General features: G+C 47.9%; 1 protein-coding gene across 2 annotated transcripts in view; it reads right to left on the bottom strand.

The window, feature by feature from the left end:
• LOC144792915 (uncharacterized) overlaps positions 1–19,243 on the bottom strand; it is a 119,736-nt gene that overhangs the window by 74,053 nt on the left and 26,440 nt on the right. For both annotated transcript variants that reach the window (XM_078668117.1, XM_078668118.1), the window contains exon 3: positions 1,684–1,803. In XM_078668117.1, the coding sequence (XP_078524243.1) occupies positions 1,684–1,803 (120 nt within the window). The remainder of the gene's footprint in view (positions 1–1,683; positions 1,804–19,243) is intronic.

Raw genomic sequence — 19,243 nt, forward strand, 5'->3', positions numbered from 1 at the left:
CTATGCCGCAAGAAATAGCAGCATGACCCGTTATGCAGTGCAATTTCAATAGTTATACAATACTTATTAAATGAATAAAGAAATACATACATAATTAAGATCAGTTAAAAATGGTAAAAGGCAAGTGAATTACGGCTGATGCTTGGACAAAGCATACCTTCTACTAATCCACATTTTGCCGAGGAATTTTGCAACTGCACATACAATTAACACGCTGGAGTTAGATTTTAGGATACGTAGTGCATCGCTATGACAACAAGTACCTAGCTGTTTGCAGATGGGGGATAACCACCTGGATCTCCAATTGTGGTACCTAGGACAAGCAAAGAGTATGTGACTGATGGACTTGACTGCAAGAGAGCAGCCGGGACAAGTCACAGACATAGAGGGGTGCTTGGACCAGGAGACAACAAAAGTGTTAAGAGGTAGGGAACCACATCTAAATTGCATGAAGTTTCCTATCCTGGGCATTTGTGACAACCTCCAAATATTGTTCAGAAGTGGCTTCCAGTTTGAACTCCATAAAGTCGAGAGTCAAGCGGCCCCCGATTGGATGGGAGATAAGGGACTGCGCCACCGAGTCCCAGTAACGTTTCTTAAGTTTGGCTTTAGTTGGTTAAGATTCTGGGATGTTGTTATCCCAAATGCCTTCCATCCCTAGAGTGGACAATAATGATTTCACACTGTTTATCCAGCCAATTTTCTTGTGGCGATCTACCATAATGACTTCATCCAGAGCAGCAGCATATTGATGTAGCTCAGGGGTGATTTTTATACGTAGCAAAAAAAGCAGAGGCGTAGCTGAGCTTATTGCACAATCGTAAATCAGCCCATATCAAATCTCAGCGGCTGCAGAGGGGTGCTCTGCGGGAGGGAGCAGAGTGATCGCACCCAAACCCAGAAGCGGGTACATAAACAGGAGAGGCCTGGGTTTTCATTGGAGTCCTGCAGGCTATCAAGGATTCTGCGCGATATCCTTTGCTGGTACTTGAGGTGTCTTCTGCCCGAAGGTGGGAAGAAACTCCAGCCGGCACATCGCCACCAGCAAAAAAGAGGGGTAAGGTGCATTCTGTAGGTGCCCACCTGCCTCATGAGGAGAATTCAGACGATTCCCGGGGGCGAGAGCTGTAACATGGGGATGGTTTAAGATAACTGCGAGCACAAACTATTCAAAGGGAGAGCTTGAACCCAGAAAGTGGGGTTCCGGTCTAATTGTACAAAGGAGATATACCTATGAGAGGGGGAACCAGGAGTCAAGGTGCAGTAGCCCAAGAGCAAATACTAAGTAACTGTATCTGTAGCCTGTTCGGTGAAGTATTCATTTATGAGCATTTATTAAAGTGCTTTTCTTTATCAATTTAAAGTAATGGATTGGACAATCAATTATTGCACTGCAGAGTCAATGCTGAGTTCTGGGCCTACTCAGCACCACACTACCTCCCTGAGAATCCTGTGACTGCTCACCATCACTACCAAAGTGCTGAATGTGTTACAAATTTCCAGAGCAATAGTATGATGAACCCTAAGACACCAGAGGCAAATGACCTCCACCCCCATAGGAGAGGCAATTAGGCTGCACTTCATCAGTTCCCTCCAAAGGGACCTGGCACAAATTAAACATACACTCACTGTGATGACTTTATTCGACATTGTCCGATTGGGGCTAAAGTGCCACTGACTTACTTTGGAAGCCATTGACAAGAGGTCTTCTTTCAGACTTTTGTCTGTCCACAGACTGCATCTGCTGCATCTGCTGCTTTCCCTTTGCTCTCAATGAAAGGACAGTGCTGGTAATGAGAGGACCTGTCAATAGGAGAAAATACAAATTAATAATAATTTCACTACACAACAGCTCAGTATGCATTAGTAAGAATTGTCCGCTGTTATGTAATGTGAACTGTACTCAAAGTCACAAATTAAGTTCCACACAGCATGTCTGGATAAGTCACATATACTCCTGGAGAAGAAGTGTGACGTGTGTTCTCATCCTTTAAGACTGAGACATATGAAGGACTTTGGCATCTCCTTCCCAAATCCCAAACACAGAATTGGCTCAGGTGCATCACACTGGTATAAACAGCTTTAAAGTTTATTCAGTTACATTTTTTGGGTTTATTTACTTTGCAAACCTGTTCAATGAGAACATTATCAGCGCCCGGAAACCTTATAAATGTTATTAAAATTATTCACAAAGAGTGATAAAGCGGATCACATGCATGGCTTGGTAATACATATTGCTCACCTACTTTGAAGAAAATGCAAAAAAGTACTTTTCTCTTGCCCCATAACAAACTCTCAACCACTGATATTCATCCGAGGCGGCACAACCTGAGCTGTTAGTCAGAGAGATGGCTGGGTAGGAGCTTGACGTTATCCAAGATGGCTGTCCGATGGTGAAGCTAGGGTCCCCACACGGCTGATAACCGTACTAGCAGCATCCTAGAGGGGTAAGGCAACTCCTCCATATGTCAAGAGGTTCTAATATTGGTCCAACTTCAACAGCTCAAACTAGTATTCACACCATGAGCAGCACTGGAGAGCACACACACATGCACCATTGTCCTGGAGGCCCGGTGGTTAGAGGGACCGGCAGAATGCCTAGGTCTATGTGAGCACCCATCACAGTGCAACCCGAGTCTATGGAGCCCTGATGCAGCATGTAGCAACTGTGTCAAGTTCACACCTTTCCTTCGTGTGAATTCTCCACACTGAGAATGTCCACAACAGCCAATCCAAATTGTTGTGTGAATACAACTGCAGAGATTTTTGCACACATGGTAGATACTTGTAGCACTAACAATCATTTTCCTGGCACCTCCAAAGTAGCAGTCACATCCATAAGCAGACAGACATTGCGCAGGATAAATCATGGCAATATCACAAAAACCTTGTACCCAGGGCATTCAATATCAAAATTCCTATTAATGCAATGGAGAGACAAACGGTCAAAGTCCAATGCTGCACCACCAATTAAAAAAAATATTTTTGGTTGGTGTATTTAATGTATTTTGCCCGAAATTCTCAATATAAAAATAAGGGAAATTCCTAGTAAAATTCCAAATATCAGTCAAAACAGAGCACTGAACGATGTCTGCATCAGTCATGTACACAGGACATCCAAGAAGGCATATGTTGGCTCCTCCTACCTTCTTCTTCAGCTGGTACGAGAAAAATTGGCTGGAAGAGGGTAATGCCTTTTAATAAAATCCTTTGGATAGACTAAGAGTATCCGGAGGGGTGTTCCTGGTGTGTTTTTAATTTCTGTATTCTTTCAATTTGACAGTCCCAGAGTACAACGTGTCCAACATTGGTGCGGTGACAAAGTGTCAAGCCCTGATGAATCTGCCGGGAGTTTCAGTGGCAGTGAAACATGTTGGCTGCAGGTAATGGTATGCAGAGTTAGCTACCAGCCTTTTTTTAGTTCAACAGAACACACCTAATTTCAAAATAAAGTTGTGCTAAAGGTGTCCCTGTTGATTTTAAGCACTTTTGATCACAGAAGGGAGTGAATGCTTATTGCTCCTGTGCTCTTCACACATCTTTTTGGTTTGTTTCGGACACTTTCCTTCCTTTTTCTTTTGAATTGAATGACTACCTATGATGAGAAAAGGGGCATAACCTGGTGAACACCTGCCAGTTGCCCCGAGGGTGGGGCGCCCGTGAGGTGTCATTCTTTTCTCCACACATTTTTTCACACGGAGTAACTGTGGTTGGATGTCCTGTGTACATGACTGATGCAGACATCGTTCAGTGGTCTGTTTTGACTGTCATTTGGACGTTTACTAGGAATTTCCCTTATTTTTATAGAGAGAATTTCGGGCAAAATACATTAAATACACCAACCAAAAATATTTTTTTTAATTGGTGTTGCAGCATTGGACTTTGACCGTTTGTCTCTCCATTGCATTATTAGGAGTTTTGATATTGAATGCCCTGGGGACAAGGGTTTTGTGACATTGTCAGTTTATGAGTGGGGGGCAACCCCGATTCCCCTTTTTCCCTCTTGGCTCCTCTTTGGAATAGAGAGCAGGATAAATGATGACATGTGCAGCATACCATCACAGTTTAAACATGTTTAAAGTCATTACCAAGAAACACTCTTCTTTTGATTGCGCAGTTCTTGTGGCAAATACACGGTATAGCATGCTTTCGTTGGGGCTGTCCGACGTACAGGACACTGGTGGGGTCACTGAGTATGCTGTACCAGATTCTTTTGTTGCGATGATTCCTCTAGTATTGCTTGTCGTGCTGCCTCTTGTATGCTTGATGTAACGTTGTTTCTTAGTTGACGGTAAGACTTGTGGTTCCTTTTCACCCTCTGGACTCATTAAAGATGTCATCTTCTGCTTCCTAGACCAATTGTGGGGATCAATAGGCAAGTGGAAAAGTCTCCAACTCTCGCTCGTCGCCAAAATATGTTGTACCCTGTGGCACACGTAAACGCTGGTAGCCAAGTAGAGTTCAAAAGTACCTTTGTTCAGTAGCTGGTCCAAGTACATGTAGATGGTACGCAAGTACATCTGATAGATAATCCAGGTAAACAGGTGAAGTAGATGTAGGTTAACCAGTAGTCAATACTTAGTTACAGGTAATAGGAAACCCCACCAGGAGCAGCCTGTCTGCTGCTCAGCCCATTTCTGTTATTCCTCACCCACACAGAGACCCAACATTCCATGCATCACTGAACTCCCAACATTCTACATTAAACATGCACACTGGCTGATCAGCATGAAGGTAGATAAGCTACAAGAAATAAGTAAACTATGCTGGGCATAACACCATTGCCATCATCACATCACATAGCTTTCGTTTAAATGCCAAAAAAAGAGGCTAGCTACAGCTGCAGTAGTTACAGCTGCTGTATAATCTTGGAGTATCATAACTTTATTGTCTTCAACATAAAATGACCGGACTTCTTTGGTTCTCCGCAGGAATACATCCTTGTCTTTACAATTCAGTGTCTAGGTCACCAGTTCTTGTTGGGGAAGGGGGATAAGAAGATGGGGCAGAGTTATTGGCCATATTGCAACTTGGCGTATTATTTCAACTACATAGAAGTTCAAGAGCTCCTGAGGTATAAGAGTTTATGCCAGCCAATTCGCCACAAAGCTGCCAATGTTCGTGTTATTTATACTTTCAGGAAGATCCACCATTCATATATTATGATGTCTAGATCTGTCTTCTGAGTATTCTGCCCTTTATTCCATGAATCACATCAATTCAACGTATTTCTATAGACTTTCTGTATTTGGTTTGAATATATTCATTAGGATTACGTTCTCTTTCACCCTGCCATAAAATGTTCTATGGCTATCTCGTAATAGTCCCACATCTATCACTACTGAATCATTTTGAATTACAACACTTTTGCAAAAGCTATTATGGCCTTCAGAATGTTGGCCCACTTGTCACTTGATTCTACTGGAATACTTCTCTATGGTATCACTCAGAAGGGTGGCAATGACCACCGGACGAGGCTCTGTCTATGGATCCTGGTTCTTGAATAACCTCAGCTGCCACATGTTTTACAACTGAATTAAAATATTTGTGGTCACACCATATGATGATCATGATTAATAGGCCAAGATCTGTATCAGCCCATGCAGTCTTCATCCCTCTTAGGTCCACATCCATTCATGAGAACCGCAGGGCAGATTGTTTCAGCAGTCCGGGACGAGGGGGGGGGGGGTTCAGATGCTGAGAAGCAGTAGGGATGGGCAGTAAATTTCACTCCACCAGTAAAATTTGTGGAGTTTTGCCACTCCGTGCTTGTTAGACCTGTCACCATTGGCGTGGTATCCCTTCCATTTTTGCTATTGCCTCATGTGTTTTTCTGGTGTTAAATGCTTTGGGCACTGTGCCACTGCTGTCTAGTGCCACAGTGCGAGTGCTCCCTACTGTAAAATGTATGTATTGATTAGTGGTTCCATGATTGGATATTTGGTTTACTTGTCAGACCCTAGTACAGTGCACAGAGTGTGCCCGGGGCGTGTAAATCCAAATGCCGCTAGTGGGCTTCCAGCACTGGTTGTGCCACCCACAGAAGCGGCCTTGTAAAATGTGTCTAAGGTCTGCCATTCAGAGCCTGCGTGCAGTCTCGTACTGTCATGCTGACTGGGCAAGTGCACCCACTTGCCAGTCCCTAAACCTTCCTTTTTCTTCATATTAGTCACCCCTATGTTAGGCCCGAGGGCAGGGTGCATTGTAAGTATAAGGTAGGACAAGCCCTGATGTGTGCGGCATGTCCTGATAGTGAATTACAGCCATCTTCGTTCTTCACTATCGCAAGGCTACCTGTTCTCCATAGGCAAGACTGGGCTGCTGGATTGTTACATGTTTATAATCCTAGCAGGCTAAGAAAACACGGTAGAAATTCGAGTTTAGTATGCCTGGCCTCAGAATGATAAAATACATCTTTTAGTAAAGTTTATTTTAATATTCTGTGTTTGCAAATACCACTTTTAGAAAGTAGGTATTTGCTTGCCTAACCATTTCAGCCCACCTCTGCTAGGTTGTGTATTCCTTGTCTGGGTTTGTGTGACAGAGGACTGGGGAATTCCAGGAGACAGGCTGGGACCACCCGGTGGTGAATAGCGAGATCAGCAACTAGATGGGAGGGAGGAGTTGCATCTGGGACCTGAATAGGGCTGGGCCTTCCCTCTACAATGCCGGCTCCACCCCCTGTGGTGTGTCTGATGTCTCTGCCCTGCACACTGAAAGAAGAGAAGGAAGACTGTCAACAGAGTACTCCTGGACTGTACTTGCCTTCCACAATGCTGGCTCCACCTCCTGTGGGGCGTCTGATGTTCCTGCCCTGCATGGTGAAAGGAAAGGATCAGTCTGGTAAACAGAGTGCTAAGGAACTGGTTTGGACTGGGCACAGGCCCCTCTCCCCTGAGAGAACAAAGGATTTTGGGGTATAAGTATTGGGACCCTGATCCCATGAAATTAGATCACTCCTGAAACTGACAAGATGAAACCTCTGCTGAGAAGAAGGAACCGGAAGAAACTGAGGAGAGACTATTTCCAAGCTGAAGTGCTGCTTGGGGGATTGGCCTGCAGTGGTTGCCTGAACTGCCTAGCGAGGAGGAAAGACTATGTGGACTTTACCGATCTTCAACTTGTGCAAAAGGTCTCCAAGGGCTTGGAAGAGAGCTTGCCCCCTGACCGAAGTCCCAGGCCCAGTGGACTTCACCAGCCTTTGTGAATTGCTACTGGAAACAAGTAGCTACAGAGGTAGGGAGCTGTGACCGACTGTCCCGACCAGCCGGTGTCCTGTTGGCACCGCACTGAGCAACGTCTGCCTCGAACAACGCAAGCTCTGAGCTCACTGATGCCCATCAACTAGCCGTAGCCTGCACAGCGACAGAAGGGACACCGAAACGTGCAAAGCCTCGCTACACCGAATTGAACTGGTCTGAACGCCGCGTCACTGCTGCTGACTTGGAGTCCTGTGACCGCAACGGAGTTGGGCACCTCCCGACTCGCACCGCTGTCTGGACTGATTGACTGACGCCAGCTCCCGAACTCCGGCTCGAACGCCGAACCGTAAAGCTGAAAGCACCGCAACGAGCAACGTCCACCGCGAACAACGCAAGCTCTGAGCTTACCGATGACCATCAACGAGCCATAGCCGGCACCGCGATGGAAGGGACACCGTGACCTGCAACGCTTTCTTTTTGTACACCGCGACGATCCCCGGAACCGGCTCGCACATCCGTGCCGGACGCCCCAAGGAAAAGGTACTGTGTTTGAGTCTGTCGACATTTGAGTGGGCCCGGACCGTCGCGGTCCACTGGATTTGTTAGACACTGTTCTTTCAACACGCTGTAACCGGAGGAGGCTACCGACTCACACAGAACTTTGATTTACACCTTTTAACCAGCAATCTTGAAGTTAAATAGTACTGTGGATTCTTTTTGTCGTTTATTGGTCTTGTGGTAACTCTATATAAAGTACACGTATTTTTTATATAAAATCTTGTGTGGTGTCCATTTGTAGTGTTGTCACTGGGTTACTGTATGTGGTCACAACTGCTTAACTTACATCGCCTCTGAAATAAGCCTTGACTGCTTGCACCACGCAACCTAGAGGGTGAGCAGGGGTTATTTTAAGAGGGTAAGTCCCTTGCCCTGACTAGAGGAGAGGGTCCCTGCTTGTCACAAGTACCTACCTGTGCCAACCAGAGATCCCCGATTCTAACATTGAAAGTCAAGTGGAAAGGATTCCGAATTTGCCTTTGTGACTCATGTACAGTGATTTGTGAACACTATTTAGTGAGTGCAGACCATAACGCAACCACGTACTTTTGATACTTGCTTTTGCCTGGGATCTCCATTTTTGTAAATCATGCCTGCATCAGTCAGAGTGGAGGAGACAGCCTCTGTTGCATCGGACGACTGTGATTGGGAGGAAGAGAAATTAGAAAGCTACACCAACAAGCAGCTCATGAGCTTCTGCAAAAAATGTACAATTTCCACATCAGGAATTACCAAAAAGGAGCAATACCACAAGGCACTGAGGGCCTGGATCGAGGCAAGGAATGCCACTGGTGATTCCGTGAAGTTTGAGGATGCGGAGCAGCAACTTGATGGGCCACTGGTTCGAGAGAGGAGGGGCGTGCCCTCCCCAGTGGGTAGCAGCATTTCTGCCCGAGGTCTGTCCCCAGAAGAGTTGGCGGACAGGAAAGAAAACAGGATGCATGAAATGGAGATGGCCAAGCTCAAATTGAATGGGCAACTGGAGCTAGAAAGCAAGAAGATGGCTCTAGAAGAAAAGAGATTACAAATGGAGCACAACAAAGTTTTGAGGGAGCTAGATCTGAAAGCTAGGAGACTAGAGATTACTCCCTCTGGAAGCAGTACACTGCCAGCGCATGGGGAAGGTAGAGTGTACATCCCCAAAGATGTGGTAAAGGAATTATTTAAGAATGATGATATTTGGCAGTGGTTCAGAGCCTATGAGGTAGCCATGTCTTCCCACCGGGTCCCTGAGAGAGATTGGGGAGCGGGGTTGTGGGGAAGTTTCCTTAGTGAGGGGCGGGACACACTGTTTGACTTGCCTTCTGAAATCCATAATTCCTATAGCCACATGAAAGAGGCGCTCATGACTAGGTATGGTTTGACTCCTGAGCTCTATAGGCAGAGGTTCAGGAAGTGCAAGAAATTTGAAGGTAAAACATGGGTCGAATATGTCACTTTCTTTCGCAGAGCATTGGATGGTTGGGTAAAGGGCAGCAAAGTTAATGATTTTCAAGGTCTCTTGGATGTGATTGCATGGGAGCACTTGTCTGATAATTGTTTTACAGAGCTGCACCAGCACCGGATTGATAGCAAGCTGACTAACCCTAGGAAGCTTGTTGAGGAGGCGTACCGCTGGGTCAGTACCAGGGTCCACAAGGGTCACATGGGAGACTCAGCCAAAGGTGGACAGGGTTCCCAGCAGAAGAGTGGGGGGGGACAAGGGTAAACCGAGGGAGTTCCGCAGAGGGCCCTAAAGTAGTTCCCAAGGGAAAGGTTCCCAGCCTTCCCCTGAGAAGAAGCCAGTGGTCCCGACAGGTAATCCTGTTCCACAGGGACCCCAGAAATGTTACCGATGTGGGGACCTGGGTCATAAGCCGAATGATACCAGGTACCGCCTATTTGATAAACCCGCACCCACTGGTGCTCCGCTCCGGCAGATGGCTAGTGTAGCCTTTGGGGAGGAGGTAGAAGTCCAAGGTGGGTGGGGGCCCGCAGAGATGTCCCTTGTCTCTTTAGGAGACTGTGAGATGGTCCCAGAGAACCAACTGCCCAACAACACTAAAAAATATGGGCAGTGGGTGACCATCAATGGCCAAAGGGTGGAGGCTCTTTGAGACACAGGAGCCAGTGTGACAGCTGTCAGGTGTCACCTGGTGTCTCAAGAGCAGGTTGTCCCACATGCATTCTGCGGAGTTGTTAACGCCGACAACACAGAGAGCCATTGTCCAATGGCTCAGGTTCCCCTCGAGGGGGGAAGGGGGTATCTGGTACTCTTCAGATAGCTGTGTGGCCCGCCATGCCTGATGACTGTTTGTTGGGGGACGATTTGGAGCACTCACCTTGGGAGAAGGTGGAGAAGAGTACTCACCTGAGGATGGTGGGCCTGCCTGACTGGGCGTGCGTGACCACCCGGTCAATGGCAGCCAGTAGGGGTACTCAAGAGGACCTGGAGCCTGAGAGGGAGGCCCAGGAACCTACCTTGGAGAGAAGTGGCAGGGGGCGCGGGGAACCGGCCCAGGAGGAGGTAGACCCTGAGGGGGATGCCCTGGAGCCTACCGGGGAACAAGTAGCTGATCTGGGGGACCTGCCTGAGCTGACCCATTGGCAGCAAGAAGGAGACCCCTCCAGGGAGGAATTCTGCAGGGAGCAGAGAGAACGCCCTTCTCTTGAGGGCTTGCGGCAGCAGGCTGCAAGCCAGGCAGCAGGTGATCGGTCCGGACCACTTTGGATCTATTGGGAGAATGGTCTCCTGTATAGCGAACCTAAGGTTGCTGAGCCTGGGTCAGCCGATGTGCTCGTGGTACCCCAGCGCTTCAGAGCCTTCCTACTGGGGCTGGCTCATGATGTGCCATTGGCAGGACATTTGGGGCAGGACAAGACCTTTGAGAGGCTTGTCACCCACTTTTATTGGCCCCTGATGCGCAAGAGTTCAGACACTCATTGCAGGACCTGTCAGACTTGCCAGGCAAGTGGAAAGAGTGGGAGGAAGCAGAAGGCTCCTCTCCAGCCATTCCCTGTTGTCAGTACCCCATTCGAGCGAGTGGGGATTGACATTGTGGGGCCACTGGACCGCAAGACAGCCATAGGCAACAGGTTCATCCTGGTCTTGGTGGACCATGCCACCTGGTACCCGGAAGTCATACCTCTGAGGACAGTGACGGCCCCCGTAGTGGGACGAGCACTGATGGGCATTTTCTCACGAGTAGGATTCCCTCGAGAGGTTGTGTCTGACCGGGGCACCAACTTCATTTACAAGTATATGAAGTCCCTGTGGCAGGAGTGTGGGATAACCTACAAGTTCACCACTCCTTACCACCCCCAAGGAAACGGGTTGGTTAAAAGGTTCAACTGAACGCTGAAAGGCATGATTATGGGTCTCGAGGAACCCATGAGGCGTAAGTGGGACGTCCTCTTACTATGCCTGTTGTTTGTGTACCCGGAGGTGCCACAGAAATCTCTAGGGTTTAGTCCCTTTGAGCTTCTCTATGGACACCCGGTCAGAGGACCTCTGAGTCTGGTCAAAGAAGGCTGGGAGCAATCTCCCAGGAAACCTCCCCAGGATGTATATAGCTACATGCTGGCCTTCAGGAACCAGACTAGGTGTTTCAGGCAACTCGCTGAGGCGAATCTGGAAGCCAGCCAGGAGGAGATGAAGTGGTGGAAAGACTAGAATGCCACTCTGGTGGAGCTTCAACCTGGCCAGAAAGTGTGGGTCATGGCCCCAGTGGAGCCCTGCGCGCTCCAAGATAAGTGGACAGACCATTTGAGGTTGTGGAGCGCAAGAGTCCTGTTACCTACCTGGTGGACTTGCGGTCTCCAGGAACCCCTTGAGGGTCCTGCATGTCAACCGCCTTAAGCCCCACTTAGAGAGGTCTGAAGTGGGCATGCTCTTGGCGACAGATGCTGGAATGGAGGAGGAGACTGATCCTCTTCCTGACCTCCTGTCAGCTCCAGAGCAAGATGGGTCAGTGGATGGTGTTAACCTCTCTTCCACCCTGACCCCTGAGCAACAGAATGACTTGCGCCAGTTGCTGGGACAGTTTTCTGGTCTGTTCTCCCTGGATCCTAGAATCACAGATTGGTGCGTCCATGATGTGGATACAGGAGACAGCCTACCTGTGAAGCACAAGTCTTACAGGGTAACTGACAGGGTAAGGGCTTGCATCAAAGAGGAGGTCTCAAAGATGCTTGCACTTGGGGTGATTGAGTCCTCCAGCAGTCCTTGGGCCAGCCCAGCGGTCTTGGTCCAAAAGGCTGCGGCGCCGGGTGCCACACCCAAACTCCGGTTCTGTGTGGACTACCAAGGGCTCAATTTGGTCATGAAGACCGACGCGCACCCCATCCCCGGAGCTGATGAGCTCATCGATCGGTTAGGGGCTGCACGGTACCTCAGCACGTTTGACTTGACGTCTGGGTACTGGCAGATCGCCTTAACTGACGGGGCAAAGGAGAGGTCAGCATTCTCCACACTAGATGGGCATTTCCAGTTCCGGGTTATGCCATTTGGGATGAAGAAGGCCCCTGCCCCCTTTCAGAGGTTGGTCAACCAGGTATTGGTTGGACTAGATGAGTTCAGTGCCGCCTACCTGGACGACATTGCAGTGTTCAGTGTCACTTGGGAAGAACATCAGGCACCACCTCTGGGAAATGTTGTTGGCACTGCGGAAGGCAGGCCTCACGATCAAGGCGAGTAAGTGCCAGATCGGGCAGGGTTCTGTGGTGTACTTGGGACACCAAGTGGGGAGCGGCCAGGTGCCACCCCTACAACCCAAGATTGAAACCATCCTGGCTTGGGAACCCCCGAAAACCCAGGCGGAGGTGAGGGTCTTCTTAGGACTCACCGGGTACTACAGGAGGTTTGTCAAGGGGTATAGCAACATGGTTGCACCCTTGACAGAGACGACTTCCAAGAAGCAGCCCAAGAAAGTGATTTGGACTGACACCTGTCAGAAAGCTTTTGAGGCCCTGAAAGCTGCCATGTGCACGGCGCCCGTGCTCCTGGCACCCAACTTCTCCAAAGAGTTCATCGTTCAGACAGATGCTTCAGAGCATGGTGTGGGGGCTGTTTTGTCACAGATGAATGAAGAGGGCCTAGATCAACCTGTAGCCTTCATCAGCAGGAGGTTACTTTCACGGGAACAGAGGTGGAGTGCTATTGAGCGTGAGGCATTTGCTGTGGTCTGGGCACTGAAGAAGCTGAGACCATACCTGTTTGGGACTCACTTCCGGGTTCAGACAGACCAAAGGCCCCTCAGATGGTTGATGCAGATGAGGGGTGAGAATCCAAAGCTGTTGTGGTGGTCCACGTCCCTACACGGTATGGACTTTACGGTAGAACACCGCCCTGGTACAGAACACACCAACGCTTATGGTCTGTCCAGATTTTTCGGCCTTAGTGACGAGAACTCCCAGGAGGTAGGGTAGTTCTCCCCACTTTTCAGCTGGAGGGGACACGTGTTAGACCTGGCACCATTGGCGTGGGTATCCCTTCCATTTTTGCTGTTGCCTCATGTGTTTTTCTGGTGTTAAATGCTTTGGGCAATGTGCCACTGCTGTCCAGTGCCACAGTGTGAGTGCTCCCTACTGTAAAATGTATGTATTGATTAGTGGTTCCATGATTGGATACTTGGTTCACTTGTCAGACCCTAGTACAGTGCACGGAGTGTGCCCGGGGCATGTAAATCCAAATGCCGCTAGTGGGCTTGCAGCACTGGTTGTGCCACCCACAGAAGCGGCCTTGTAAAATGTGTCTAAGGTCTGCCATTGCAGAGCCTGCGTGCAGTCTCGTACTGTCATGCTGACTGGGCAAGTGCACCCACTTGCCAGTCCCTAAACCTTCCCTTTTCTTCATATTAATCACCCCTATGGTAGGCCCGAGGGCAGGGTGCATTGTAAGTATATGGTAGGACAAGCCCTGATGTGTGCGGCATGTCCTGATAGTGAATTACAGCCATCTTCGTTCTTCACTATCGCAAGGCTACCTGCTCTCCATAGGCGAGACTGGACTGCTGGATTGTTACATGTTTATAATCCTAGCAGGCTCAGAGAACATGGTAGAAATTCGAGTTTAGTATGCCTGGACTCAGAATGAAAAAATACACCTTTTAGTAAAGTTTATTTTAATATTCTGTGTTTGCAAATACCACTTTTAGAAAGTAGGTATTTGCTTGCCTAACCATTTCAGCCCGCCTCTGCTAGGTTGTGTATTCCTTGTCTGGGTTTGTGTGTGACAGGACTGGGGAATTTCAGGAGACAGGCTGGGGCCACCCGGTGGTGAATAGCGAGATCAGCAACTAGATGGGAGGGAGAAGTTGCACCTGGGACCTGAATAGGGCTGGGCCTTCCCTCTACAATGCCAGCTCCACCCTCTGTGGTGTGTCTGATGTCTCTGCCCTGCACACTGAAAGAGAAGGAAGACTGTCAACAGAGTACTCCTGGACTGTACTTGCCTTCCACAATGCTGGCTCCACCTCCTGTGGGGCGTCTGATGTTCCTGCCCTGCATGGTGAAAGGAAAGGAGCAGTCTGGTAAACAAAGTGCTCATGAACTGGTTGGGACTGGGCACAGGCCCCTCTCCCCTGAGAGAACAAAGGATTTTGGGGTATAAGTACTGGGACCCTGATCCCATGAAATTAGATCACTCCTGGAACTGACAAGACGAAACCACTGCTGAGGAGAAGGAACCGGAAGAAAATGAGGAGAGACTATTTCCAAGCTGAAGTCCTGCTTGGGGGATTGGCCTGCAGTGGTTTCCTGAACTGCCTAGCGAGGAGGAAAGACTTTGTGGACTTTACCTATCTTCAACTTGTGCAAAAGATCTCCAAGGGCTTGGAAGACAGCTTGCCCCCCTGACCGAAGTCTCAGGCCCAGCGGACTTCACCAGCCTTTGTGAATTGCTACTGGAAACAAGTAGCTACAGAGGTAGGGAGCTGTGACCGACTCTCCCGACCAGCCGGTGTCCTGTTGGCACCGCACTGAGCAACGTCCGCCTCGAACAACGCAAGCTCTGAGCTCACCGATGCCCATCAACGAACCGTAGCCTGCACCGCGACAGAAGAGACACCGCAACGTGCAACGCCTCGCTACACCGAATTGAATTGGTCTGACTGCCGCATCACTGCTACTGACTTCGAGTCCTGTGACCGCACCGGAGTTGGGCACCACCTGACTCGCACCGCTGTCCGGACTGATTGACGCCAGCTCCCGAACTCCGGCTCGAACGCCGCACCGTAAAGCTGAAAGCACTGCAACGAGCAACGTCCGCCCCAAACAACGCAAGCTCTGAGCTCACCGATGACCATCAACGAGCCGTAGCCGGCACCGCGACGGAAGGGACCCCGTGACCTTGCTTTCTTTTTGTACACCGCGACGATCCCCGGAACCGGCTCGCACATCCGTGCCGGCCGCCCCAAGGAAATGGTACTGTGTTTGAGTCTGTCGACATTTGATTGGGCCCGGACCGCCGCGGTCTACTGGATTTGTTAGACTCTGTTCTTTCAACACGCTGTAGCCGGAGGAGGCTACCGACTCGCACAGAACTTTGATTTACATCTTTTAACCAGAAATCTTGAAGTTAAATAGTACTGTGGATTCTTTTTGTCGTTTATTGGTCTTGTGGTAACTCTATATAAAGTATACGTATTTTTGATATAAAACCTTGTGTGGTGTCAATTTGTAGTGTCGTCACTGGGTTACTGTATGTGGTCACAACTGCTTAACTTACATCGCCTCTGAAATAAGCCTTGACTGCTTGCGCCACGCAACCTAGAGGGTGAGCAGGGGTTATTTTAAGAGGGTAATTCCCTTGCCCTGACTAGAGGCGAGCGTCCCTGCTTGTCACAAGTACCTACCTGTTCCAACCAGAGATCCCAGATTCTAACAGTGCTCCACTTGGAATGCGGAGTTTGGCAAAAATATAACTCACTGCCGCGTAGCAGAGTTTACAGGCGCCAAATCCCTAGTTTTGTGGATTCAGGCATACCTTGTGCTTCCTTTGGTAAGATGTGCTTTTTTTATGGACTTCGCTTTAAGATTGATCAGGCTTGTAATTTAATTTCAGGTCCACAATCAGCTAGGTGCACATGCCCCGACAGGGTAAAAGGACAGAGTACAGTTAGAATCCTTCCTACTCCGCTTTTAGCCACCTATCTTTGATCTGCGGGAAGTGGAGCTTCATGCCGTGTGTTATTGGCATTGCAACTTTTTCTCCGAATCTCCGCTCGATGTCGGCCTTCTGGGGTCAAAGGTAGTTGCGTGCCTCACTAGAACAGTAGTGCCCCCTTGGTATTAACATATTGATGTCTGGTGTTCTTGACAAGGCTTTGCGTAACCACGCAGTTGTTCATGTCACAATGAACTTGTTGCGATGTAGTGCTAGTGTACAGCCATTCATATGGAAATGAATGAAAATTGCATGCTTTGGGGATCGCGCTTGACATTATGTTCTGAGGTTCAGTTCTGAGGTACAGCCCTGGATTCGAGCACTGCACAGCGCCCTTCAGTGCCACTTGGGATGTAAGGAGTGTGTGTGTTTTCTCGAAATGCACAGACATATTTTGTTTGAAAGGATCTGTGGTGTAGACTTAGTGCTGCAATCATGATATAGGTCATGATGAACCTGTTCTTCCGTTGAGTTTTGTGCTCAGTCCATCAGTGCGCAGCAGAACTGCCTGTGCAAAGGATCTGTGGCATAATTGGCCTCTACAGAGACTAGCCGCTTCGTTTCCATTTTATGACACTTGTGATTTTTGTGGTAGGGTGGGAGCAGATGCTGGAGACAGTCGTAAGTCAGGTGGTGCAGCAGAAGTGCCCCTTTGGGTACGGTTAAGCAGTGAACAGTACCCATTCCTACATGAACTATGCATTACTGGTGCTATAATGGGCAAACTGGGCCCCTGTTAATGCACTGACACTTAACACTCCGAGTGCATGCTGGTGCAGCCCTGGAATGTTACACTGGGGCACCGGCACAGCGCCACCTAGACGAAACTTTACTGTAAGTGTGCATAGACATTGAAGGTCAAGACATGCTGGTTAGATCTATTAGTCTGTTTTCAGTTTTCCTCATTACTCCTTTCTTTGCTTTTCAGGATGGTCAGGGTGGAGGTGACGAAGGAGTGAAACAGCAGGCAAAGGTACAGTGTGAATCCTCTGTCTCTTTGGCATGGAGTGGCGGGCAGTAAACAACTGTGTTGTGTAGACCTGGAATTATTAGTCAGCTGAACTGTTCTGCAGAGCCACAGTTGCTACTCTCAGTCTCCAGAGCAGCTCCTGGATGAGGCCTGTGGGGTTTCACACATTCCAGGCATTCCCAAGATGGCTGCAGAGAGCCGAACACATTCCTGGCTCCACAAACTGAAAATAAGCATCTGTCATTTTAAACCACCTAGATGTGTGTGAAATATTGTTGTTCAAGGTATTTGCCTACATGGACTCTAGCATCTAGAGAGCTTTTGAAATACATTTTAAAAAACATGTTTTCCACAGTACTTCATACCAAACACAATTTAAGTAATATACAACAGTTTTGTGACAGAATACATCATTGTTGTATAGTAGTTAGGGGGGTAGAACTCAGCGGAATAACGCAGAGTTTTTATGTTGGTCTGCTGAATTCTATGGAGTACAACTCCACAAGTTACTCCCACCCCTAAACGGCAGTTAATGTCAATTAATTTAACTAATCAGTGGTTGTGTTATACTGTGTAACTATGGTTACTATCTCTTCGATTTGGTACTAGTCCTGTAATGCAAGTTTTGTTTCTCCCTGTTGACAGCAAGAGTTGTGAATCGGTATTGTTCCAGTAAGACTGCATCGCTCATGCTCGGCCTTTCTGACACATCTTGGGGGCACTCTCTGCTCCAGACTGCCCGCCTAGTCTGAGCCTACATCACTGCTCTGTTCACCAGCCTCAGAGAGATGGACTAGTTCATGACAATCCTTTGCTTTCATCTTTGCTAGAATCCAGTGCTTAAATTCCAGCTGCCCTCTGCAGGTATGGCCTTACCTTTGCTGTGCTCATTTTTCTTGCAGCAGCTGCCATATTTGATCCATATCCCTTGTAAGTGGTCTTGCCAGACTAGTGGTAGGTGGATTCGTGAAATATCTGGCACAAATCACTGGTAGTAGGTGCAAATCCCAAGAACATTGGAATTCCTTGAGGCTGTTGAAGCAAGGATTCAAGCATTCTAAATAACACACATATTTCACACCAATCCAGCAAGATGTGCACTTAACAATTGAAAGCGTCAATCCTTGATTGCTTAGCTAAGTCAGTATCTTCAGCAACTGTTTGTTTGTCATTTCAGCGTTCGTGTACAAATGTGATTTGCAAGCTACAGGTACCGTTTTGCCTTCATTGATGGTGATGTAAGTGTACCCTGATCGACCCGAGACAACACGGATCACCAAATTAGTAGTATTTACATATGTGTGTAAGTGTTTGGAAGCTATCATGTCAGCTTGTACGGAACAGAGAATTTCTGTGTGTTCCTGTGTCCAATGCTGGACTGAAAAATCATGTTTGATTAGGTGGTAGAAAGGTTTAACCCTTTCAGCGTAATCCAAAATGTATGTTATGCCAACATTTTTAAATCCTAAAATGGACTGTAAACCTGTCTGTCTCTTTTGAGGTTAGAGCAGCGCACATTTTCCTACAAAAAATAGCTGCCAGGCTTTTTACTTCATTTAATAGCTCATAACCCAAAAATAAGACATTGAGGTGGGCAATTTTTGATTTGTTAAAGTTAAATTTGTAGCCCAAATTGGCAAACCACAGAATTATGTTGTTCACCCTGTTCAAGGGTTCCAATAACTCATCGTCTGTCAGATAAATATCATCTACTTAGGACAATGCTTCCTCATCACAATTTTGAGGTAACTCTGTTAGTCCTGCTGAGAAGAACCTGCGGCTATTCTTATAACCTTGGGGAGTCTACAGAATTGGCGTTAAGAGACAAGGGATGAGAATGCTGTCAAATAGAGGCATCTAGGCGCTATATTTTGGCAGAAGAAACCCATTTGAGATATCTAGTGTTGTTTTATATTTTTTCTGCACAATTTTGTTCATTAATGCGGCACTGTGTGCATTTTCTCCTGCAAATATTCATGTGTTCAAATGCCTGTAGTCTAAAACCAGACGGTATGAATTGTGGGGTTCACTACGGGAAACAAAGGATTATTCATGGAAGAGGTGCAGTTTTCCTTCACACCTTGGTATTCAAGTTGATCTAAGATCTCCCTGACATGTTTCTTTGTGTCATGTTTTATTGGGTACTGCCTATGTGGAGTAGGAGTAAATTTTAATGGCATTTCATGGCGAGGTGACTCAGCATCCCACCCTACATGATTGCGGTAAAGTGCGGGAACTAGCGCTAACGCCCACTCCTGCGCATATGAATATTAAAGTTATTCTGGAACGAGGTTGGAGAAAGCCGGTAAAACTACATCTTCCCCCTTTGGGCACTACTCAACGAACTCAGCCAGCTAATCTCTTTCAGGC

The sequence above is a fragment of the Lissotriton helveticus genome, chromosome 11, assembly GCF_964261635.1.
Source record: "Lissotriton helveticus chromosome 11, aLisHel1.1, whole genome shotgun sequence".
NCBI classification, from domain to species: Eukaryota; Metazoa; Chordata; class Amphibia; order Caudata; family Salamandridae; genus Lissotriton; species Lissotriton helveticus.